The 25,043-nt window shown below is 42.4% G+C and overlaps 2 protein-coding genes across 3 annotated transcripts; one reads left to right on the top strand and one right to left on the bottom strand.

Moving 5' to 3' along the window:
- The first annotated feature begins 4,312 nt into the window (after positions 1-4,312).
- Positions 4,313-11,783, top strand: ccdc177 (coiled-coil domain containing 177). Its single transcript, XM_018681635.2, has 3 exons — positions 4,313-4,875; positions 5,631-9,051; positions 11,193-11,783. Exon 2 carries the CDS (start codon positions 5,643-5,645, stop codon positions 8,169-8,171), a length of 2,529 nt encoding a protein of 842 aa, XP_018537151.1. The 5' UTR covers positions 4,313-4,875; positions 5,631-5,642; the 3' UTR covers positions 8,172-9,051; positions 11,193-11,783.
- Positions 11,784-11,930: 147 nt separating this feature from the next.
- plekhd1 (pleckstrin homology domain containing, family D (with coiled-coil domains) member 1) lies at positions 11,931-24,445 on the bottom strand. 2 transcript variants are annotated; one of them, XM_051078013.1, is made up of 14 exons: positions 24,356-24,445; positions 23,322-24,066; positions 22,146-22,239; positions 21,899-21,988; positions 21,450-21,526; positions 21,018-21,109; positions 20,873-20,925; positions 20,187-20,281; positions 19,992-20,085; positions 18,978-19,192; positions 16,928-17,060; positions 15,490-15,634; positions 14,501-14,644; positions 11,931-13,575 (listed from the first exon to the last, which is right to left on the bottom strand). In XM_051078013.1, exons 2-14 carry the CDS (start codon positions 23,474-23,476, stop codon positions 13,418-13,420), a joined length of 1,545 nt encoding a protein of 514 aa, XP_050933970.1. In that variant the 5' UTR covers positions 23,477-24,066; positions 24,356-24,445; the 3' UTR covers positions 11,931-13,417. The 2 variants fall into 2 exon arrangements, with proteins under 2 accessions (XP_050933970.1, XP_018537152.1); XM_018681636.2 differs by having other exon boundaries at positions 23,322-23,496; positions 24,356-24,416.
- Between the last annotated feature and the right edge of the window lie 598 nt (positions 24,446-25,043).

Below are 25,043 nucleotides of genomic sequence, written 5' to 3'. Positions count from 1 at the left end.
GTCAAACATGACAAAACACAATTACAGCCCTGAATGAAAGACAGACAGAGGGAAGGGGGCTGGGTAGTGTGCTGAATGGAAAAATCAGAGGTCAGATAGAAAGCCCTCTCCTTTTTAAGTGTCATCTGGATTTCATTTCATAAATTCCACATATTTTACATGTACTGGCCGCAATTTTCACTAGCTCCTGAAAACGAGGAGCCTTGTATAGCCCTTGACTGGCCAACAGTTCTGGACAGCAGCAACCTGGCCTCTTATTACCCTCTTCAAACACACACTCGCACATAAACACACATACACTGAAGCTGGTGTAGAAACATGCCTCGTGACAGAAACGCATAGCAACAAATAAATAAGCCCACAAAGCCAAATTATCCGTGACATTAATCAGAGATGTGAGGGATTTTTACATGGCGAGAGAATGAAAGAGAAAGTGGCAACAGAGAGCCACGGGTGTGAAAAGGGCTATTGAGTCTGGACTGGGGTGTCCCGCACCTGCGCTGTCTATTCACCCCACTGTTTACACACTGTCATCCACAATTAATACCTCCTGGGGACTGGGCTGCTTGCCCTCTACAGGGCCCCTGGACCCATCCAGGGCCCTTATGGATGCCTAATTGAGCATACCACTCTCCTGATTGAATTAACAGCTCTGTCTCTGGGACCTTTTCCCCTTCCACTGAGGAGGGGGACTATTCCACACCCGCATGGGACCCCTGTACCGTCCCACAGAAGACAGAGCAGAGGGGAGGAGGGGGGTTTGGTGGTGGCTGGAGAAAGCAAAGGGTCAGAAGGGGGAATTGTTGAAACTGTCCAGAAAACGTGTCCCTTTCTGTTGGCAAACCCAGGCTAGAAATGTGAACTGAGGGCAACGAAAGGTCTCAGTCTTCACAGGACCAGCGGGTTCCAGCAGGGCAGCGAGTGTGCAGGACAGGGCGAGTGAAAAGACTGGATTGTTGAGAACATACACAACATCAGCATACAATACTGCACACTTTCATCTGAGTGCTTGTGATGCTAACTTTCTCACAATCCACATTCATACAGAGATACTGTAGTTTATTAAATTAAGAATAAATCACAAAAATGTAATTTAGCAATTAAGTTAATTTTAAAAGAATTTTTTTTTTTAAATTAATAAATATAAAATATAAAAATAATATTTTATTGCAAGTTACAGATACTGCCATACTCTCATCATATTAGTGAAGTAAATGACCCATGTTTCATAGGCAAATATCAGCCATATAAGCATATAGACTATCATTCTTTATTTATATTTTTCTGCCTTTGGGTATTAGAAGCAGACTGATATGTTAAAAAAAGACTGATTTTTAAAAAGGATAAATTAACAAGACTGTAGAAGTCAGACAAAAATAGCAGGGATCACATTTGGTTCACTGAGCTTGTCTGAACAGCATTATACACTCACTAAAAATGTTCCGCTCTGAGCGAACACCCCTACAGTGTCCTCTTGGCACAATCCACTACAATAGTAGTAAAATATAATAATGTGGAAAATCAGAAGCCCTCTGGAGAGGTGGAAATGCACGGAGACCGACTGTATCTTCTTTATTTCCAGATCTGTAAAAGAGTTTGCCATGTCTTTATCCGTACTTGTCAAAGTTCAGCACACATGTAGAGCTGAAAATCAGATCCGCTTCTTGAAGAGAAATGAAATGGGTGAATTCATCTCAGCTGAGGCTGCTGACTGTCAAGGTCATTCAGCCAAAAGTGGTTATTGTCTGGATTTCATTCAGTCTGTAATCTCTTGGCTGGATTCATGTGTTGCCTCTGTGTAAAAATTGGCTTTCTTAGTGGAGTGAACGGCACATCGATCCTCCAAACTGCACTGATACTGCCCGCACTTTGTTATTTTAACTACAGACTTTTCTGGTAGATCTCTCAGGCCTCTAACAACTTTTCCAAAGTAGGAGATCAGTTTGTACTCCTAGGACATCATGAATGATTACATTTTTTGTAATATATTTCATGTATTTTATAAAATATGTTAAATATATAGTTTATAGAAAACACAAATAATGACATCTCCAACATCAAACATAAACTCTTCTCTTTGGTGTCTTGATTTTTACATCCAGGGCCATAATCAGGACGTAGGAAATACAAAGACTTTTCTAATTTAACTGAAGGCAGATTTCAGGGTCTGGTGTTTGTCCTCCTTGTCCTTTTAAGGTAACTACAACGAATATGTGCTCACATATACTTTTAAATTAATCTTAGAATCAGGATTTTGGCACCTTTTGACTGGTTCCCAGCACAAAACCAGCAGATGAGGGAATGCTCTAGGCCCTCGCCACCAGCCGGGCATTGCAGTGGTCTCCATGACTGCGCCGAGCAGCTCACCTCTCGATGAACCCCCCAGTCCAGCTTTGGTGGTGGGGAGCATGCCCTACCAAAAACAAAAACAAAAACACAAAAATTCTGTCGAGCATACCCCTGCACCAGTGAACTGTGCAGCAACCACACCATGCCCCGTTCCCCTTTGGCCCCCCTCCCAGACCCCATGCCCCCAGTTAACAAGCCAGCCAGCACGTTCCCTGTTGTCACTTGTTACCCACTGTCCTCCTGATACGGCTCGCGGGCGGGGCCAATTAAACTCGCACTGTTCCCCACACCGGGTCAGGAGTTTAGTGGGTCATCATCACTGTGATTTTCACCCAGAGTTATCTAATCCTGATTCAACCGCTCTGACTGGACCAAACCAGACCAGTCTGTCTTCATAAAGTGGCTCTCGATGAATACATGTATTCATGTGGTGATGGTGTGTAGTCAAAGAAAAGTCACAGAAATACACAACAGAGGAAACTTCTACTGTTATACAGTATTGTACCAGTAACAGTCGACCTGAGGGAACTGAGTCTAATGCTAATTGTACTTACTGTAACTACCTCTTCTGCTAATGTTACACCCACAGAAGTCAAGAAATCAAGGAGGGAAGGAGGTTTAATACAAAAGTTCAGGTTTACAATTCATATTCACCTTAACCTCCTCAGATACTCCCAAGCTATCACTAACAGGGCAGGGGTTCCACTACACACCTGTACACACACACTGACATCAGTAAGTCTTGCACAGTAAGTGAATTAACAAAGTTCACACTTGTGATTATTTTTACTGCAAACAATTAGCAACCATGTCACACCTTTAGCCTGTCCTGACTGACCTAACTGGGACTTCACCTGAGTGAAGTTAGTGATGGATAAACAGATAAACAAATATTACAAATCTTTATAGAAAAAACCGTATTACACAGATATTAAAACACGTACTGATGAAATGTTAAACCGTCATGACTAAACTTTAAAATACCTGCTGCGTCCATCTGCTTTGCCACCGACAACCAGGCGCCTTCAACCCCGCAGGGAAACTGGTCTGAAATACATGAAAACACCAAGTGTCTCTCACACACACACACACACAACAGCATTAAACACGACACACAGAAATCTGCCTCAGGCCTACCAGCTGTTCTTCTGTCTCACCTGCACGCCGGCATCAGCACGGGATGAGGCGTGCACCTGTCTCCACTCCACCGGCCTGAACCAACACCGCTACCTGCGTTCCTCCTGCAGGTCGCCCCAAACTCACTAACCGCTGCACCTCCACTCCACTCCGCTAGCTGCGACCTTTCTCACTAAAAACACACAATAGATCAGTAGCAGTGATAGTAACACACACATAACACACAAAACACACATATCCAATAGCTGTGATGGCTGCTGTAAACTTCAGTCAACAAACACATACTCACATTACTGAGAAGTGCATGTTTTGTACCATCTATGTGTAACTGCTGTCGTGTTTTGGTGAAACTTTATTGACTAAAAACCAGTGTCTCCACAGTACATTCATCACAAGAGGCTTCATAGATAAAACTGCAGCTTGTCTAAAGAAATAAAAACACAAAATTGCATTGAAATGTTTTAAAATGGAAACACTAAGTCATGAAGATACATACAGATACACAGCAGCACACATTTAATAATAAAACCAGTTGACGCTGCTGAACCCGAATCATAAATCTGTGATATTATAGTGACCTCTAGTGGCTATTTACAGCTATTATAGCCTATGTAATTTCACACACATGAAGGATGGCAGATGGCAGCTGCCTGCAGAGATTAAAAACATCATTTTTAGATACACTCGACTTTCATACCATGTGTTTACAGATTGTAGTACCACCTCACACACAGTACAGATTATTATAGTGGTAAATAATTTTGGAAACTGAATGGAATTATTATGAAAACAGTCTTGGCTTTACAGACATATAATTGTCTCTGGTAGAAAATCAGGTCTATAGGAGGAACTTTGCTCCAGGCTAACACACTCATACCATTAGGCCGATGTTTTGTTATATGTTAAAAGCTTGTAAGTGGAGTGGACAGGCGGCGCTGGGTTAATTGCAGTGTGCAGACTGTATTTTTAGCACATTTGCCACAAGCAGGCGGAGCTAAGGAGGCTGAGATGGAAGGATGCTGCTGAATAGCAGGTGGAGTCCGCGGATGTTTACGGGATGCACTTTGCCGAGGGAGTAACACGGGGAGCTGGGTAGGAGACCTCTGCTGTTGTGAAGTCTGAATTCCACTCTGGGGACGGTTTTGTATTTAGTTTTAATCGGAGAGGACACGGATCTGAGCTCCGCCGCTCGGTAGACTGAACAGGCTGCGAAAGGCTCCGTCTGTGTCTGTCGTGTCGCTGGAGGTTGCGACGATGTGATGCTCCATCGCTGGGTCGACGGCCGAGGCCTTTTTCCCTGAAACCTGATATTATGCAGGGAACAAGGGGGAGTGGACGGATTCAAGGGGAACAAAGCACCGGTTTAGAAAACGTTTTGCAAACTGGCAGGTTAGTGGATGTGTGTGTGGTGCGACACCGCATGGAATTCAACCGAACACCGGGATCAAACAGCAGTAAATATGGTCTTTGTTAACAGCACAGAAAACAGCAGCCACACATTCAGCAGAATCTGATGGGGTCTCTCGGACTTAGAGTCATTTTTAATTAGAGTGAATATATTTGTTGTTCTGTGTCCTGCTGATACACTGTAGAAAAGTCTAGGCCTTCACTGTTTGTGAGGTGTGAGTCCCTGTCAGTGAGCAGAGAGCCCAGAGCTTGTTTATCAGCCAGAATCTCAGTCAAGTTTTTTTTTTTTTTTTAATCAGGCTTTTACTCTGTGCTGGTTAATAATATATGTTGCAGGGTCTGGTCTGATTTGTAGGTTGACTGTGTGATATAGAGTGAAAAATATTGCTATGAGTAATCAAATTCTCTCAGCCTAGTAACTCTGCCAAAAATAGATTCTCTATTAAAGGACTGTGGTGTTTTTTCGTGTGTTATGTCACTTCCCTGAAGGGAAAATGTCTCATCTGGTGTAAAATCAGTGAGTGCATGAATATGTGTTCATGCATGCATGCAGCTCTGAACCTGCGTTATGACCCTCCCCCACAGACTGCATCTCTCTTAAGCTCTGGACTGAATGCTACGGTATAATCCTCTAATTGAAAACTCTTCCCACTATTTTATCCACTTCCCCTCATGTATCATACAACCCCCCCTCCATCCATTGATCCCTGCCCCCTCCTTCCTCTCTCTACCTGCAGTATTAGCCAACTATGGTTGACCCCTCGGAGGCTGAGGAGCAGAATAAGTGTAAAGGTCCACAGCTCGACACGCCAGCCGTGGCCACCGAAGACCCTCGACTGCCAGAACAAGCAGATGACACGACTACAGAGGAGGATGGGGATGCCGGTTTTGAGACACCACCCACTGGCAGTTCTGAGCCGAGCCCCTGCCACGCTGCATCCCCGGCGGGGACAGACGCTGCCTCTCAGGGGGCAGCACCTCAGCAACCACAGACTCAGACGGATGCGTTGCCCAAGATGCACCTGGACCTGTACAACTTTGACTCACCGGCTGCAGAGGGCAGCCGCTATGTCCTAACAAGCCCCCGCTCTCTGGAGGCGTGCGCTCGATGTGGGGTCAAACCTGTGGAGCTGCTGCCCCGCCCACTCACCGACTTCGCCCGGGAGGCCCCCGGACGCTCCATGCGTGTCGCCACAGGGCTGTTTGAAGTCTACGAGAGAGACAGGCACGCCAAACTGAGGCAGTGCAGGGAGGAGAGGGAGAGGATCGTCAGGGAGGAGAAAAGAAGGATTCTGCAGGCGACAGTCAACAGCAGCAGCAGCGCAGCACCCTCCTCTGTGGACAAAGCCTCTCCTGGCTCCAGTCAGCCTCCTAAATCTGGGTCAGTGACCTCCAGCTCTGCCCCTGATGCTTCCACTAGAGCCACGGCATCAGCTCCAACCTCTAAAACAGGTACAACTCTTTTATCTAAAGCCCCTGCCTCCACACTCAGTACCTCTCCTAAATCTCCCCAGTCATCAAAAACTGGTTCTGCAACCTCTACACCATCTTCTAAAGGTGGTTTCCAAGGGTTTGTAAAGCATCCTTTGTCCTCATCGACTGAACAAGTAAAAACCACAAGGCCTCTCTCGTCTGGCCCTCCGCCAGTAGTCAGGAAGTCCTCCGGTGGTAAATCTTCAAACACTTTCCCCAGATCGACGCCAAAACCGCCCTCCTTCCCCAGAGCCAACTCCACATTAGCATCATCAGCGTCAAAGCCTGCCGTTCAGAGCGCTGGGACTCCTCTTAACGGTGTGACAGGAGGACCGTTCTCTCAGCACAATGGACATCTTGGATTTCACTCCAAGGTGAGAGGAAAAAGCCATTCGCTGGAGTCTTTACAGCGAAGGATGGATCCCGTCTGCTCTTCCACCTCCACCACCACCACTACCACTACCTGCACCTCGTCAGAGTCAGGTGCTTCCTCCTCTTACAGTTGGGATGGTGTTCGAGATCACTGGGCCAAAGTCTCCAGCCCCCGAGCTCGCACTCTGGCTACTTTCAACTCTCTGATGGGCCGCAGCCTCAGCCTCGGTGACCTCAGCCACTCGCCTCAGACGACGCAGAAGGTGGAGCGTATAGTGAAGGAGGTGAAACGTCGAGGCCTGAAGGCCGTGTCTGAGCGCGACCGCAAAATTGCAGCGCTGATGCTCGCGAGATATCAGGAGGAAGACATCATGAGTCAGACCCGCTACGTGGCTCATCTTCAGTGGGACAGTGAGCGCAGGATGGAGGAGCTGCGGCGAGAGCAGGAGGAGAGGGAGAAGCAGCGTGCGGTGCTTCAGTGCCAGCGAGTGTGGCAGACACAAGTGTCAATACGTCAGCGCAGACTGAGCCAGCAGGAGCGAGAATCAGCAGCTGCCAAGATGCGACAGGCTGAGGAGAACGAGGAGCGATGGAGAGAGCTCGCAGAGCAGCAGGAGCGCAGCCGCCTGCTGAGGTTACAGCAGGCAGCACGGGAGGAGAAGCATAAGAAATCACTTCAGGAGCAGAACCTGAAGGCCCTGGAGGAGGAGAGGGCGGCCATGCTGGAGCAGGAGAGGCTGCTGCTGAAGGAGAAGCTCACCATGGCTGAGCTGAAGAGGCAAGAGAGGGAGCACCAAACACAGGAGGAGAGACGGGGTCTGAACAAAGCAGAGAAGAGACGTCACGCTGCCCTGATACAGGAAATTGCTCGCAGAGAGCAGGAGGAGAGGGAGGAGGCCAGGAGGGCAGCAGAGGAGAAGCTCAGCCGCTCCCTGGAGAATTACGAACAGATAGTTGAGCGTCGAGGGCAGGAGCTGAAAGAAAAGGCCAAGCGTGAGGAGAAGCAGATCCAGAAAGCACGCAAGGCTGCAGAGAAGCGTGAGAGGCAGCAGCAGCAGCAGCTGGAGGCTCGCGTGAAGGAGGCCGAGAAACGAGCACAACAGGCGGCTTTGGTGGCCGAGGAGAGGGCCAAAGAGAAAGCTCAGCGGGCCATCCAGAGCCGACAGGAGAAGGAAAGACTCCAGAGGCTCAACAGGCAGCGCGTGGAGGAGGAGGAGAAGCAGAGGCGCCTGGAGCTGCTCCAGTCCATCGAGAGGAAGCTGGAGAAGAGCGAGCAGATCTTCAGAGAGAAGAGGGCAGTGCTGGAGAGCGCTCGCTCCGTGGCCCGAGCGTCTTTTCACGTGCGAGACAAAGTGCGGGAGGAGACCAACATGCGCACATTCGATAAAATGGCCCTGGAAGCACAGCTGAAAGCCAGCCTGGATGAGAAATAAACCCACAGCTGTGTTGTGAACTCTACTTCTGGTCATGTGCTCGGCTCTTGCCTTCATTATGGCCCTCGTCACTCAACTTCCTCTCACAAACAACCACAGTGTTATTTTTTCCTGACATATCTTTACCCATCAGTTGGTTTGATTACATTTCAACCATTTTTATCACATCAAAGCAAACCAAATCATTTTGTATTATGGATGTAATGAGACTACAGACTGTATCATGAGCTGTTATAAATTAACAGTAAAGCCTGTGTGGGACTTACAGTAGACTTCATAGTAGATAAGAGTGTAGAGAGAGCTGCCTTGTGCAGCAACACAACCCCACCACCACTCTCTCTTTGCCCTCTGCTCCATCTATCTTAGCTACTGGACTGAAAGCTGTGCGGGAATGAAAAGAGTCATTGTTTACCAGGAAGCACAACTCCATGACAACTGCAGAGGCTTTTAAGGGAGCACTCCTGTAAGGGAAAATTAAGCATAAGAAGAAATCAAAAGCAAATGGTACTAGGACCCCCCTAAAGCAAATGAGGGATCTTTTTGTACACTCAACAGAACACACACACACACACTGTGACACAGCTAGATATAGCATGGAAATCAAGCCCCCGGGCTGGACACTTGTCTGTACCTAACCGCTGACAGTGCAGCACAGGAGAGCCACGTGTACGAGCCCTGTGCTGATGAAGCAACGGAGGACGGCGGCTTCTGCAGCAGAGCCATTCTTCCTCCCATCTCCTTCAAGGACTCCCTCTGTCTCCCCTCTTCATGTCAGATTACTGTAAACAGTGATGTGCTCTGAGAGACAGCCGCCTCTCGACTCCCCCGCCCTCGATCTGCTACCAGCACAGCTGCCTATTGACCGTGCCAAGGTCAACAGGTACGAGTTTTTATTGCTTTTACAGGTTATGCAACGCCTTCTGTTTTGTTGTATGTGCTGTTGCCTCTCAGTGCTTTCAATTTAAAAAAAAAAAACACACACACACACACACACACACACACACAACAACAGCCCTTGGTCACACTGACCCGACTTGACAGTGCAAAGAAAAAAAAAATGCATCTGCTCATGAGCCAACATGCAAGCCAACAACAGGCTTTAAAGGCCTCTGGCAGCACTAATCCTACAATCTCTCAGATTAAAAAAGAAAGAAAGGGTGATACACAGTGTTTGCCCTCTGATGTAGCTGTTGCCATAGCGATAGAAATCAGGATAGAGCTAGCAGGAGGTGAATGAGCGAGCTGAGAAAGACTGTGTGGGAATATGAGGGGGCTGCCTGTGGGGAGCTGGCTCTCTGACGGCTCGTTCTGGCTGTTTCTTTGGAGGGTGTTATTAGGAAAGAGCCATCGGTTTGTTAGATTTACATCTGTGTTAGGTAGAGACATCACTGCAGCAGTCCTTAAAAACCTTCAGCCACAGTCCCTGCAGCACATCTGTGGCCAGGAAGCAGACTAGAATTAACATTTCAGACAGTCATGTGTCTGATACCTGCTAACCACTGAGATAAAAGCCAGAGTGTAATTGAAATGCAGCATTAGACCAGCAGAGGACTGACAGGCTTATGGCACTGACTGAGCCACGCTGTTCCCAACAGATAATCAAGGGGAGGTGATGTAAGGTTAGAGGATGAGACGGCAGATTTGTAGGCGCTTATGATGCTGACTGAAATGATGTCAATCTAGAAAAGGTTATATTAACATGCAGAAACATAAAAGCTGCAGTAGATGCCTCCTAGTTATCTACATGTTTGCAGGTACAATCCTGAATGAAAAAGAAAACATCAGTAGATCGGAGAAGTAAGAGGAACAGATGACCTGCAGACTTCTGTCTGCTCTTGTCAGAGCTCGGGTCAAGAGAATTACAGACAGGTTGAGGGAAGTGATTCAGCACTTTCATTTTTAGAAACTCAGGCTTCTGCCTCATGGTCTCCATGAAAATTTGAGACAATATGGTAGACCTTTCTAAACTATGCTGATGCTCCAAACTCTGTATATTGAAGCAAACACAGCAATAATAATCATTAGTAAACCAAATTAAAAAATAAAAGAAAGATATATAAGTAATACAGGAGGTGAAGTATCTATCTAACCAGGATCCTGTTGTTATGAATATATTCTTATCTCTAGTCAGTAAAAACATACTCTTGCTCGAGCCATATGATTTAATGTGAAATGTAGTTACAGTTTACATTTTGAAGTGAGAAAATTGATTTTACAATAAACCTGGAGAGGCTATGCTTCATCCTCAGCACTACTTCAACACCGATGATATAAAACTAAATATAAATTCTCAACATACTATGTAATAATCAAATAATAATTCATGCACCGTCTTTTGCTGCCAAACAAGAATACAGATCCCCAAAGAGCTCTATCATGTACTAACTTGTGTTTTAGCATTGCAAAGGCTCTGGACAATTATGTTTCTGAACCACATCCAGCAGTCAATGGAATGTGTTCACAAGATGTCACGTCTTTAAAACTGCCCGTCAGACTGTAACTTTGCTGCTGAGAGAGCTCAGATGTCTTGAAAATTTTTACTGACCACTGAATTTACAAAGCTGACTTTATTGTTTTAATCCAATGAACACTGATACATAATGTTTGATAGCATAGTTTCTTTTTACTGTTTTATCTTGAATTTTTACATTAAGACTTTATTCTAATGCCCCATTTAGGATTTCTAAGTAGTTTATAAACCCTTAATAGAAGGTTTTTATCACATTATAATGGAGTTTTAAGCCGATTCCAGGACTTTTAAAGGTTTGTGAACATGTTTGTGAACACATTTAACTCCTCACGTCAAACATGTGAAACCATTTCACGTGAAGATTTTTACACAGCTGTAAACATATATAACAACTCCACTACAGTGTTATAATCCATTAGTGTTTAATAGGGAGGTTAGAATAAAGTGTTACCCATATTATTTGTGGAAGTGACAAAAATACTTTTGTATTCTTGAAGCAGAAATATCTGTTTAAACCCACACCTCTCACTTTGTCGTTTTATGTGCTGCAGGTCGTGGTGATGAACGGGAGCTGGTGATGTAACCCACAATCCTCCCCAACAGAACCTCTCTTCCCACACTGAGCTTTGTGAGTGTAAAACAAACAAGTCTCTCCCCTGATGGAAATACATCCATATCAAAGTTTTTGTATTCACTTTCAACTAGTAACAGTGCCATCTATTGTGCTGCTGAGAACGGGAGTTGAGAAAGCTAAACCAGACATGAACCTACAGCCTTTTACCTGCATTAATGAAATGACATTTACAAGGTTCAAACACAGCTTTATTAGCATCAAGGCATGTTGTTCAGTCCATTATATGTTCCCTCTTACCTTACCGTGACATGTGGGCTTCTTTTCTGTATAATTTCTGGTGTTAAGTTTACTTAACATTTGTACATTAACATAATTTGCTTGCTTCTGTGAATTACATTGAGTTGCTTCGTCAAGAACAGATTTTGAGATGTAGCAATAATGAAATGGTCAAGGTTGATATCAGACTCATCTGTGAGCTCATTGTCTTCATCAACCCTCTGTTTAAGAAAAGGACACAACCCGGGCAAACAATCAAAACCAGAAAAATAAAGACAAACATTTTTCAAGATGCATTTGTATTGTCTTTACTATCTGCTAAACACACTCTCAGTCTTTTATAGTATTACTGTGGTTTTAATGGTGAAAACACTAGAAACTCAAGGTACAAGGCTACAGTCATACACTGACTGACTGTTATTAACACGTCACTGTATGGTCTACAGTATAATCTCATCATGTGTTACAGAGTTTATTAATGTCAAGTAACAAAAGTACACTATGGTATGGAAACCCATTTCTGCCAATGTGATGAAAAACATCCTGTAAGTCACTGTAATAAGAAACTCAGTGTAATGAAGGAGAAACTTTCCTAAAGTAAGTTTCTCATTACAATGACTTACAGCATCTTTTTTTCTTTTCATCACATTGGCAGAAATGGACTTCCATAGAATGATCTTAGCTGGTGGAGCCCCAAATGTTCAGTGGTGGAAGAAGTACCTGTATTGTTCACTTAAGTAAAAGTACAATTTTTATTTGTGCTATCAATTTGTAAGAAAAGTTTTCCTCAAGGTAGAGCTGGTTTAAATACACTTTAAATACAGGTGGTTATTTTAACCCAGTGGTTCCCAGTCTAGTAGCTGGGCCCCTCCAGAGCGTCACCAGATAAATCAGAGGGGTAGGAAAGAAGGAATTCGTGTTATTTTTCCTTTCATTCTGAACTTCAAGTATTTAAATTAAACCAACAAAAAGTTTAAAGGGGAAATCTCATTTTGGTTTAATGGGCAACAACTCGTCAACATCTTAAAGATGTGAAGGAGCCCCAACAAGTCACTCAAGTAAAGAACAAGTAACTTCAAAATTATACTTAAGTACAGTACTTGAGTGAATGTACCTTGTAGTTTTCCACCACTGCAAATGTTCCAGGTGTTATTAAAATATTCAGTAGTTTGATTAGGACACTACTGTAATACAATGGATCTCAGTTAACATTATTATCAGTCTTTGGCTAAGTAGAATCTGAAGGTTTCTTGCAGCATTTTTTAGCCAAACAGTTCCAGGAACTACAGAAGCACAGGAACTAAAACTCAGTACGTTTTTAGGCATTTCCACTTGAACTTTTCCAAGGGACCAAGAAAGGAAGTGAGAAGAGCTAAGAGCTGACGGTCACTGCTGCAAATTGTCACAAAATGGCTGATTTCATTAGTATTTAATAATTGGACATAAAATAAATAAATATGATAAATATATTTTGAATAAATCAACTCACATATAAGAATTTATTTTTAAACCTTACATAACCTTGAACACACTTTTACATTCAACTTAAACATCAGAGGTTGACTCTGTTGTTTCCATGTGCTCTACTTTTTCTAATCTTTAGTTTTTCTGATGTAACAGAAACAAAAATAAGAGGGTCAAATATGACTTTTAGTTCTGGAACAAACCAGTCCATGATGGAACACAGAGCGAGTGCTGTTGGGTTTATGATGGGTTTGGTCAGTGTCTGTTAACTTTAAATTAAAATTAACTAAAATTTGTAATAACTTTAGTTTGTAACCAGAGATTCCTTCAAACTGATGTCTGTTTACATTCGTCTACAATATTTTAATGAGTGGGTTAGGGATCAGAATCTCTACGTCACTCTGTGTGAACTGAGGTAAAGCTAAGAACTGTTTGTCCTCCGTTACCTCGCTCTCTCTCCTCTCAGTCCTCCGTTTTGTTTGTGGCGTCCTTGCGAGTGATGATCTTGTACACGCTCTCTCTGAAGTTGCTGTCAGAGGTCAGTCGTCGGGCCGTCTCCCTCAGATCCTCCATGTTGCTGCTGTCAGCGTTGGCTACAGCGAAGGACTTTGAGTGTTTCACTGCACAGACAGAGATGTGGAAAATGTAACAATTAATGGAGTTTTTATGAGTCTAATTGAATAACAAAGGAATAAATGAAAATAATGAGATGCTGTTAACTACTGACAGGCTAGTGGTGCTGATCTGATTAGATTAATCTCTTAGTCAGTCAGCAGAAAATTAATAGACAGTGATTCTGATAATCAATTAACTGTTTTAGTCATTTACTGAGCAAAAAAGCTGAGCTTTCTCTGGCTGCAGCTTCTCAAATGTGACAATTAGTGGCTTTTCTCAGTTTTTAAATCATTGTAACAGACTATTTCCTGGCGTTTTATAAATTTCATGATAAAATAAGCATAATTTGCAGCCCTATCACAAATTGGTGATATACTGTGTCTCTCTCACTATCTATATGCTAGCAGCTACAGCTACAACTGCTGCAACTATAACCACGCCTAGAACTAACAGTAATAATACTAATATGACTACATCAACTGCTACCAAACACAAAGGACAGTCACAATAAAACAAATATAAACACAATAAACAAATGTAATAAGATAAATTTTAACTAAAATATGAATAAAATAATTTATAAGACAGTGATGTTAAAGATGAAAACCTCAGGCAGACTGTTGCTTAGTTTTAGTGGCAGAACAAACATGAGTATTACTGAGACTGACTAATACAAATGCTGCAACCTAATGTACAGAAAATATCAATGTATGTGTTAATTAATCTAAACTTTGTATTTGAGCTAATGCATTGGACAAACATCACAAACAACTCAAATATATGTAGCACTCCACTGATAAGTTAAAGTGTACTACAACATGCACTTGGTGCTTTGCTGTAGTTCTTTGCAACCCAGATGGACTCTGTCATAAAATATGAATGTTGCGCAGGCTGTGTTTGTTGTGATCGGTGTGTGATGTTCACACTTACGCCAGTGGCGTCTGGAGGCTCTCCTCTGGATTCGGCATGATTTGATTCTGCGAGCAGCAGCTTTGTGGAGATACACAGCGTTCTTCATTATCGCCGGAAGCTTCGCCTCGATCTCTGCTGCACAGATACACTCCTCAAAGAACCCTGCAGAAACACACACACATCAGATACACATCATATATGCAGGGTGCTCGTACTCTACAGTGGTTCAGCACAGTTTGTTACAGTAGGAAAAACACATAAAATGAATGATGTCTGTTTAAGCCATTGTTATTGTTATTAGTACAATAGACAAGATTTTGGTAACAAATCTCAACTTGCTATCATTCATTGATACATGAGCACAGTGAACTATTATATTTCAATATTACAGCTTTGTCCTGATTCGATTACATGGTGAGATGATAAATGCTAATATTAAGTTGACTGGAATCCTTCATTCAGTTAAATTAAATCTTAGAGGATAGAAACATTTTACATTTTATGTTTTATCTTCTGAAGGATCCCTCAGAAAGAACATGAATATACTTATATATCATCCTGACTGACATGTCAAGTGTGATATTATATGAAAATAAGAATGCAATACATGTTCTATCCAGAGGGAGGCAGTCATACAGGAGAAAGAAGTGTCACTTAAAACCATATTAAATAACACAGATCTCTACTGTCTGTGTGTTTATGTGTGTTTACATCTGTCTGTACATCTGTTACAGTATTATGTGAGTAAATGTGCTCAAGTACCTACAGTAGTTAGGTATGTATTTGACTGGGAGATACTGATAATAATCTGCACAGGAAAAAACATTTCACCAAACTCCAGACAATATTCTGGCAGATAAAACTGTGACTCAATCTTTGTCTAACTCTGTATAATCCAGTTTTCTTTGAATCTTTCAGTGAACCTAATACAATCTAGCAGCACATGCTGGGTCTCCTACATTCAGATCATTTCAGATATATATGAGGGCATCAGTGAATGTACTCACTCCTCAGCTGAGTCACATCCCCCTTCATCTCCTCATCTCTCTCTTTGGTTCGTTCCAGTGAGTTTAGGCCTTTCTCCAGGTCCTGCAGAGCCTCTTCAGCCTGCTTCAGCCTCTTCTCCAGCTCCACCCGAGACTCTATCTCCGCCTGAGACACACAGGAAGCACACACGTTTGTTAAAAAGAAATTTTAAAAAACAATTACGCTGGCATGCACAACTCGATAAGATCAATATGATGTTTCTGTTTGGGAGCACAGTTTATCAATAAAATATTGGGCTTTCAATTATAGGCAGATATGAATCAGTCCATGTTTCCTGTTGCTGATATAATGGGAAAAAAGCTAAATATATTACATCAAAACTGTCTCATGATGCTTTTAGTAGCAGATCAGATAAAGGCATGTCATTTTTCCGGCTCTAAATGGACGATCGTTCCATCACTATTTGCCTCTAAAACCTGTAAGAGCACAGCGTTTATGGCATTAGCCTGGAGACACAGTTCAGAGTAAACACTGAAGGTGACTGGTACAACCAGTCAGTTGAGGTTGAGGGTATTTTGCTCAAAGGCACGTCAACAGTACAGGAGTTTAAACTACTTGTCTGTACTTTGTAATTCAGTCTAACTGAGGGAGGAAAGAGAAAGAGTGAGCGGGTGATTGATACGAAGCAAACAGATAACTTCATACAGAGAAAGTGGACGAGAGAGGAGGAGGAGGATTTCTGTTCCTGTAAGTGTAACATGATATCAGAGAGTCCGCTCATCAGACTGGAGAGCCACTCAAGGTATCACAGACCTGGCCTTTTTAACCTGACGAGATGAACCCATTTGATGACCAAATGATCTACAACTGGCTTCTACAAAAACAGCAGGGTCTGTACTTCTCTTTAGGAACCTGAGGAGAAGCTTACAAAGCTCAGAGCACTTAAATTGGACTACTTTAGAACCAAAAAAGAGATTACAATAAAGGTTTGTTCAGTAGGTTACACAGTATAGTGACCACAGGCTTATTCAGTTGTTTTGGCTGGTGTAATTAGGTGTAATGAGCCCCACCCATCGGTTGCTAACATGAGAGTCTGGGAGACGTCAGAGAGAGCTGACGAGGTCTAATCAACCACAGTGAGGGAAGTCATCTGTGTGGCTTTACCCTTAAATCAAATACAGCAGCAACCACACAGCGGTTACAGGTTGCACCGCAAAACTTTAGATGTATACGTACATATACTCAAAAACTTTGTGAAAATTATGTTTAATGTGAGTAATTAAATTTAAAGGTTGTAAATGAACTAAACTGAATCTAAAAAAACACATTAACCTCATTTCAGTTTTTAAAAACACAGCCTTGGCAGCTGATGAATGTGTTGGCCTTTAAGCTGACTTTGAGCAGTGTTGTGTTACTGTGTAACTGCAGGCTGAGAGCAGCTGAGTCATGCTGTGTTACCTTGAGCTCAGCTTCGGTCTGCTGCTTGTCCACAGTGAGCTGAGAGAGCGACTGCTGCAGTGTCCTGGCCTGAGACGAGTAATACTCCCTCTCCTGCTGCAGGACTTTAGCCCGCTGCTCGTTCTCCTGGAGCCTGAACGACAGAATCAGATCAGACAGAGCAAAGACATCAAACACAGAGAACGTCATGCATATTCTCCTTCTGGAGAATATTTTCATTGTTTCAACACATTTTGCTCTTTTTAACCCTTTTTAACCCATTTTAACCTGTTCACAAGATTAAAATGAGGCTGTTTTTCTGCAGAAAAAGCAGTGAATGTGGATTTTTCCAGACATCAAAGTTGCCCTTCACTGGCAGAACTACACAGACTGGTGCTGTGTTGTGTTCACTGAGCTCTGCAGGACATAGATGAATGCACACAAACACACACACACACACCTGTAATGTCATTTCAAGGTTAAAACAGGAACCACAGAATTATATCTACTATATAAACAGCTGTATCTGCACATAACATCTGACAATTATCATTTACAAGACATTTAAAGGAAGAGTTTGACATCTTGGGAAATATACTTATGAGCTTTCTTTTTACTTTTATACAAATATGTCAACATGAGATACAACATATAAATGGGTGAGCTGGTAGGCAGGCACTGGTAGGCTAGCTGTTTCCTCCTGTTTCCAGTCTTTATGCTAAGCTAAGCTAACTGGCTGCTGACTGTAGCTTCATGTTTAACAAACAGACAGAGTGTTAAATTGATTTTCTGATTCAAGTCTCTGCCAGAAAGTCAATAAGCGTGTTTCCACACATTTACACCTACAGGAAGTCACCAATGAACATAAGCATATCTTTAGACTGTGGGAAGAAGCTGGATACCTGGAGAGAACCCATTCAGAAACAGGGAGGACATACAGTGACATGGTTTTGTAACCCATTCCTCTTTGGTCTTGCCCATAGTGCTATAGAGATTGGAATGTAAGAAACTGATTCCTAGAGCAGGTTTGCTTTATACACATGACGAGTTAAGAGTTCAGATGTGGGAGCCAGAATTCTGGGTGTTGGGGATCAAATACTTATTTCACTCAATAAAATGCACAACATTTTAGAACTTTTATATTGTGTGTTTTTTATGCATTTTCGACTGATATTCTGTCTATTACCATAATCAGTAAAAAACCATAAAAATTTGAGTCCGTTAATTTCTTTGTAAGTGGCCAAACTTACAAATTCAGCAGCAATTCAGCCCCTCCATGTTGGACAGTAAAATTATATTATATTGTATTCTGTTTGATGTATTCTTTGAGCATGATATGTCTGAAAGAGCAAAAACCTGATTTACAGAGCAAAAGCTCTGGGAATTCATCCAAGATTATCTGAAACACACATGAATATTATGTGAAAATACACTTACATCATAAATTGTAGACTCAGCGACCACAAACATAGAAACCCCTGGAAATTAAAATGTAATCCAATAAGGCAGTCCTAAAAATATGCGTAAACTATAATTGAACTGCCTCAAAATGTATCATATTGAATTGAGTCAAGATGCAAAACTATTCTGTATGAATATGCTGCACTTGGCCCCTACAGCCGAGCTGTGTCTGTCAGGGGATAACAGAGAAGGAACTCAAGGCTGAGCTCATGGAAACATAACTTTACGAGCCGTATCTTTCAGTGATCGCAACAGAACATTAGCGCTACACAGTCAATATCAGCTGCCTGTAATATTCCACTTACTGGTGCTGATTAATGGGCTGGCTGTTTAGGGATCAATACACATTTCCACTAGTAGTTACATCCTCTGAACCATTAGCATGGAGGTTCCCTGGAAAGGCCAGAGTGTTTGACCCTCAGGATTCTAAAACACAATCGCAGCATGTTCAGTTTTACTCTTCAGTCTTATAAAATCATCATGTGAACCTGGATTACCTGGAGTTTTGGATAAAGGGCAATCAACATTTCTAGCTGGACTGCGTTTTTCAAAGGATCTCAAACAGCCAAAAGAGATTTTTTTAAATTATGAAACCTCTGAAGTCACTCACTTCTCATCAGCCTGCTCCTTCTCCTTCAGCAGGATCTTCATCTGCTCCTCAATGTGTCGCAGGTCCCGCAGCAGACTCCCGTCTCCGAGCTCCTCAACATCCTCAGACTTCCCTCGGGTCGACTCTGAGCTCTCCTCCTCCTCCGCCGCCTCCTTCTCCCCCTGCTCCTTCACTCCCAGCAGCTTGAGGGTTCGCTGCTTCTCCTGCGAGAGCTCCTGATGGACAAAACAAGAGATTCAGATCCTGCTGAATTTTCTCAATTACAAAAACAATTTAACCTGCCTCTGAGCCTCTTAGTATAGTGCAGTATATTACAGGTATAATGTAATAAAATCCCATGTTTAATTAATGACATTTACAGGAAGTTGAGTTAAAATCTTAACTCAAGGTCCACTTACTGGCTGTGCTGTTAAACGCTCTGGAAAGAGCTAGAATGTGCGTGGACCTTAACCTACAATACAGCAGCAACTCCACATTTTGGGGAATACACTTATTGACTTTCTGGAGAGTTGAAACAGAAAATCGATACCACACTCACATTTGTCCAATAAATATGAAGCTACAGTTACAGCCAGTAGCAGGTTAGCTTAGCTTAGCATAAAGACTGAAAACAGAGGGAAATGTCTAGCCTAGCTCTGTCCAAAGGTAATAAAATCTGCCTACCAGCACCTCTAAAGATTCACTAACTAATATGTTATATCATTTGTTTAATCCATACAAAAACTCCCAGCAACAAACAAATAAGTACATTTCCCACAATGTTGAACTATTCCTTTAATTCTTGACTTTTGTTCTGATTTTAATGCCAGAATTTATTATATTAGCAGGATAATTTGAATATCAGCTTCAAGGCTTTGTTACGTAATTTCTTACATCAGCAGCTGTAACATTACATGATCTGAATCAAGTGCCAGAGTCTTTTGCAACTCATCAATATCTCAATCTTGTTATGCTGGGCCACACACAGTATCTGCAGGGAGGAGTTTGATTTGACGTCATGGTTTTTTTTCGTACCTCAATGGATTTCTGCAGCATGACCGTTAAGCTGCTCAGTTCTTCTTTTTCACTCTCCACACCCTTCAGGGACTGAGCTGTGCCGTCCAGGTCGCTGACATAGACACACAACACACAACAAATCACATGAATTTACAGGATTCTACACTATAATTAATACTGGGCAACATAAACAGACAATAGTGGAGTTTTTACAGTTTGATTTGCTCCTGTTCTGCCTTCAGCTCCAGCACCACCTCCTCAAACTTCATCTTCTCCTCCTCTAGAACCTGGTTCAGACGCTCCAACTCCTACACACACACACACACACACACACACACACACCACACACACACACACACACACACACACACACACACACACACACCCAACTGTTATGGTGCATGTATGTAGGAACATTTTCCTGCAGTACAACATTACTGGAAGATGAACTAAATTATTAGTGGGCTGAAAAAAGATCTTGCTCTACAAGAGCAGGTCTGTCACAGATCCCTAATGTTAATACCTACATTTTTACATTTCACATTTACATTTATTCATTTGGCTGACACTTTTATTTAAAGCCACAAATGTGGAACAACACGGAGGCCTCAGTGCATTAGGAGACCTTGGAAGTACTAAGTGCTAAATCTATAAAATAAGGCAGAGTGCAAGAAGGTCAGTTAAAGAGTACAGTAAGTGCTAGTTTGGCAAGTTAGGGTGTGAGAGGTGTTAGGAGAGGAGGTGCTGTAGAAAGAGATGGGCCTTTAGGAGATTTTGAAGGCAGATAGTATTTCTAAGTTCTAATCCTTTTATCCCCAAACTCAAAAATATCTCTTTACCCAAACCAAAACATGCTGTTGGTGTTGCGTGATGATGCCAGAGGAGTAAACAAGTCTCACCTCTCTCTGCGCCCTTTGATGAGTAAGCTCCTCTGTCTCTTCCATCAGTTTATCTGGAGAAAAAAAAACATTTCACATAACCTGGTTCCACTTATTAAACCTTAAAGAACACTCATTTATTTAGGTGAGTTTCAGCCATGTTTACCCAGATATTCCTGCTTCTCCTTCGCCAGCTGCAGCCCCTGAGCCTCCAGACTCTCGATCATGGCCTCCCCCAGCTGGGCGTTCTTCCACGTGCTGTTGGTCCAATTTAGTAATTTTGACAAGTAAATGGGTGATTGGTGAAATGAAAACACTGTGAGCATGTAAATAGCTGTTTCCCATTATTTTAAAAAAGCTGTAGATGACAGAGGGAGGGTGTAATTTCTGAAGAAACTGTCTAAAAAGATAACGGTAGTATGTTAAAGGAAAACTCCAGTATTTTTGAACCTGGGCCTTATCTTTTCATGTTTTTGGGTGTAAATGATTGATGGGGAAAAAATCAGTGCATGTACTTTTACTTATGTAAGTTGTAAAGTAGTAGTAGTATGTTGTAAAACAACATTGAAAAGGTGATTTTGTGTCATCAAACACTCACACTTTCCCTGATTCCTGGAGCATCTCCATCCACTGGATCTGCTCCTCCTCAGACTCAGCGGCCAGGACTATGGTTCCCTGGAGGATATACAATATTTTACATCAGCATCTTGACAATAATGGGCTCAGGCTATAAAACAGACAGTGGATTTTATCTTTGGGCTGCTGAGAAAGTAAAACAGGATGTAACTCGGTCATGTCCCAGTGTGCAGTTAAATTCACTCCATTATGTGTCCCATTTGTGGCAGGATTAGGCCGATTCCTCACATTATTACAGCTATTATTACAGTCTCTGAGCTGTCACGCAGTCTACTGCGACTGTGGATTTATTATACATTGCCTTTTTTCATCTAATTTCGTTTGTCTGCAGCATTATTCCCACATCTGTCTCCAAACTTAAACTTCAAACCTCTGTAAGGCTGATAAATGATGAAGAGGTGATGTTCTTACAGTGAAATCTTCCAGGTTGATCACAATGGCAAAGGGCATCCCCATGTCTTCATTAGCTGTCACCACACATCCTCCCAAAGGAATAACTCCCTGAGACAGAAACACATCACACAGTTTTTATATTATTGTGAACATCTTGCTGTGTTTCTGGATAATTACCTCAGGTACAGATCATCAGATTAAAAAACAACCACACATCTTTCACTTTCCTCTCCATGTTCTGAACGGAGGAGATGCAGCAGCTCACCTTGGGGTGGATGTTGAAGAACCTGTTGGTCTCAAAGTTTCTCTTCTCGCTCTCTGCATAGTAGAGCAAGAAGCTGTCTTTGATGATGAAGAATCTTTGTACCGAGGAAGACAATAAAGCAGCAGTGAGTCAAATCCTGTGGGGCTGAAAGGAACCAACATCTGCTGATGTTCTCAATACAAATCTTAAGAGCAGATAAACATGAATTTACCCTTTGTTTCCCCTCAAGTAGCTTTAAGGAGTTTAAGCAGTTGAGCAACATTTAGCCACACAGTATGAGTTAACCCACCTGTGAGCTGCTACTGCTACAGAGAGTCTGACATTGGACAACACTGAGTGATTGCAGGTTGTCTGGTGGAGTGCACCTTTAATATTAGTCCTTAAATATGCTGATATATTTTGACTGAAGTCATTTAAAACCTTTATGAGGGTCGGTCACCCTCGGCTAAGTTTCATCACAGTGTTTGGCAGATTTGGATCAAACGACTGTCTCTTCTTTAGGCTGGTGTCAACAACAAACAGCTCTAAACCACTGACCTCAGCCGTCTCTTGTTTGGCTCTGAAAACCAAATCAAGCAAATTCAAACTCTCCTGACCTTTATGACACAAGCAAATGGGAGAGGTTACAAAGAGTGTGCTGCAAATGGACTCTCTGGATCCTCTGTGTATTGTCGTTTTAACTGTTATGTAAACTAAGAGCATTATCATGACATAAGGTACCAATCCAGGCATTTTAACATCCAAATATACACACTCCTATCAGGACATACTGGCACTGGGATGTGAACACATCTGTGGATGAGTATATCCTGTTGTTATATAAAGCACAACATGACAGCAGTTTGGTTTTAAAATCTTAAATGTACATTTTGGGGGAAAGATGTTCATCATTCAATATCAGAAGTACTCTAATCTGTTTAACTGTGAATAAAACGCATTTTAAACTTTTGTCATATTAACTTCTTATTTTAGGCTTTAACACTTATTAGAGGAAAAACCATTTTCTGATTTCTTCTAAGCTTATCCTGATTTTTAGTCCATCCACAAGCTTATGAAAAGGTTTTATAAGCTCTATGAAGGCAGGATTTTACCCCCACCGAGAGAGATGACTGTATAAAGCTGGATAAAGTTACAAGATAAAAATGGCCTGAGACAGAAGTCGCTCCTCTCCCTCACCTGCGGGACCACTTGGCTGACGGCCGTCCGAAGGGCCTCTTCCACAGCACGCCGTGCAGCTGCACTTTGGTGCTGATGTCCAACGCTTCAGAGTCCGACTGCTCCATGGACGTCCAGGGCGAGAACAGAGAGTTTCTGGATGAAGATGAGAACATCCTCTCTGGCTTCCCTCGCCCTGGGAGGTGGAGCAAAAAAACAAAAACCCTCTATCAATATTAAAAAAATAAATAAACCACAATACAGTCAGTCAATAACAATTACACCCGATAACACACACACACACACACATAGAAGTGCATGTACAGCTGCGGGGACAGCTTCAATACAAAGCAGGAAAAGTAGCAAACAAATCCCAATAACTCAGCAGGGTGGAATGATGCAGCTGCCAATACGCTCATCAGCTGGAAGCGGACTGACCGCACAGCACAGCAGAGATGAAATCAGGGATGACAGAGAGAAAAGAGGGAGGGAGGAAGAGGAGGGAGACTGGGAGGTGATGGGGGGAGGGAGGGAAGCTTTAGGACCGAGTTGCTAAATTTGAACCCGGTCAATACATTCCAGCCAGTAAAAGCTGTTATTCAGATTATTGTACTCGCAGAAAGCAGCAGTCTCCAGCTCTTGGCAGGTATGAACTCTCTCTGGTCTCTCATCCATTCATCCAACCATCCATCTATCCATCATCCATCCGTCAACAGTGCAGTGAATTAGGAGAACATCTGTGGCAGAGGCGTGGCTGCACGACTCTCTAGCAAAGAGGATGGAGAGTCAGAGCGGTTAACATGCAGCTTTAGCATCGTGAGTATCAGATTAATTTACAGAACATGTGTCAGAGTGGTTGGACAGCAGATTATAAAGACATTGACAGCTCAGGCTCAACAGAGAAATGCATGAGCGTGCAGACTTATTTTCAGCTTACATGAGTTAAATACCCTGTCAGGGTAGAAAAAGCCTCTGAGATAACATTTTTATACATTCAACTTAAGAGAAAAGTTCCATAATTTGTTAGAAATATGACAAACGCCATAAATTCTTACCTTGATGAATATAGGACAAATACTTCATACATGGGAACAACCACTGTCTATAAACCAGCATAAAGTAGATTAAAACCAACAATTTAAGTCATGGAGTTCAGGCTCAGTTCCTGCTTTTGGAATCTGGGGAGAACACTAAAACAGACACGTTACTGACCTGCTGCATTTCTAACAGTCAACATGCTGAAATCATCAAAATATTCCCCAGCAGTTTCACCAGTTAAAAAACCTTTAATTTAGTCGTCATAAAACACATTGCTTTACAACTGATTTTCACAATCAAAAATATGGAAATAAGGCAGACTCATTCTGGAATGACAGAAAATAAAAACAAAATAAACACACACCTAACCCGACTGAAAATATTACAAATATGAACATGATCCTAAAACTCTCCTGATTCAGAGTGAAACCTGTGAACAGCCCCAGTATGTGTCTTCATTACTTCCTGTTCGCACACAGGAAGAAGTCACATTAAAATTTCACCTGTAGATACTGAAGTTCTAAAAGCTTCTGAAGTAAACGTTCTTATTTATATGTGTAGTCAAAGATGTTACATGATTCAATGTCAATGTGACCGTTACTGCATTACACACATTATAATGAGCCAAACCACTTTTAAAAAGTATTTCACCATGTTGCACATTTTGCTTTGAACAGGTTTATAGGATTTTAATTCGAAGAGGAG

This window comes from Lates calcarifer, linkage group LG19, assembly GCF_001640805.2.
Source record: "Lates calcarifer isolate ASB-BC8 linkage group LG19, TLL_Latcal_v3, whole genome shotgun sequence".
Taxonomy (NCBI): Eukaryota; Metazoa; Chordata; class Actinopteri; family Centropomidae; genus Lates; species Lates calcarifer.
Note: the sequence above shows the minus strand (reverse complement) of the source record. Positions and strands in the feature narration are given on the sequence as shown.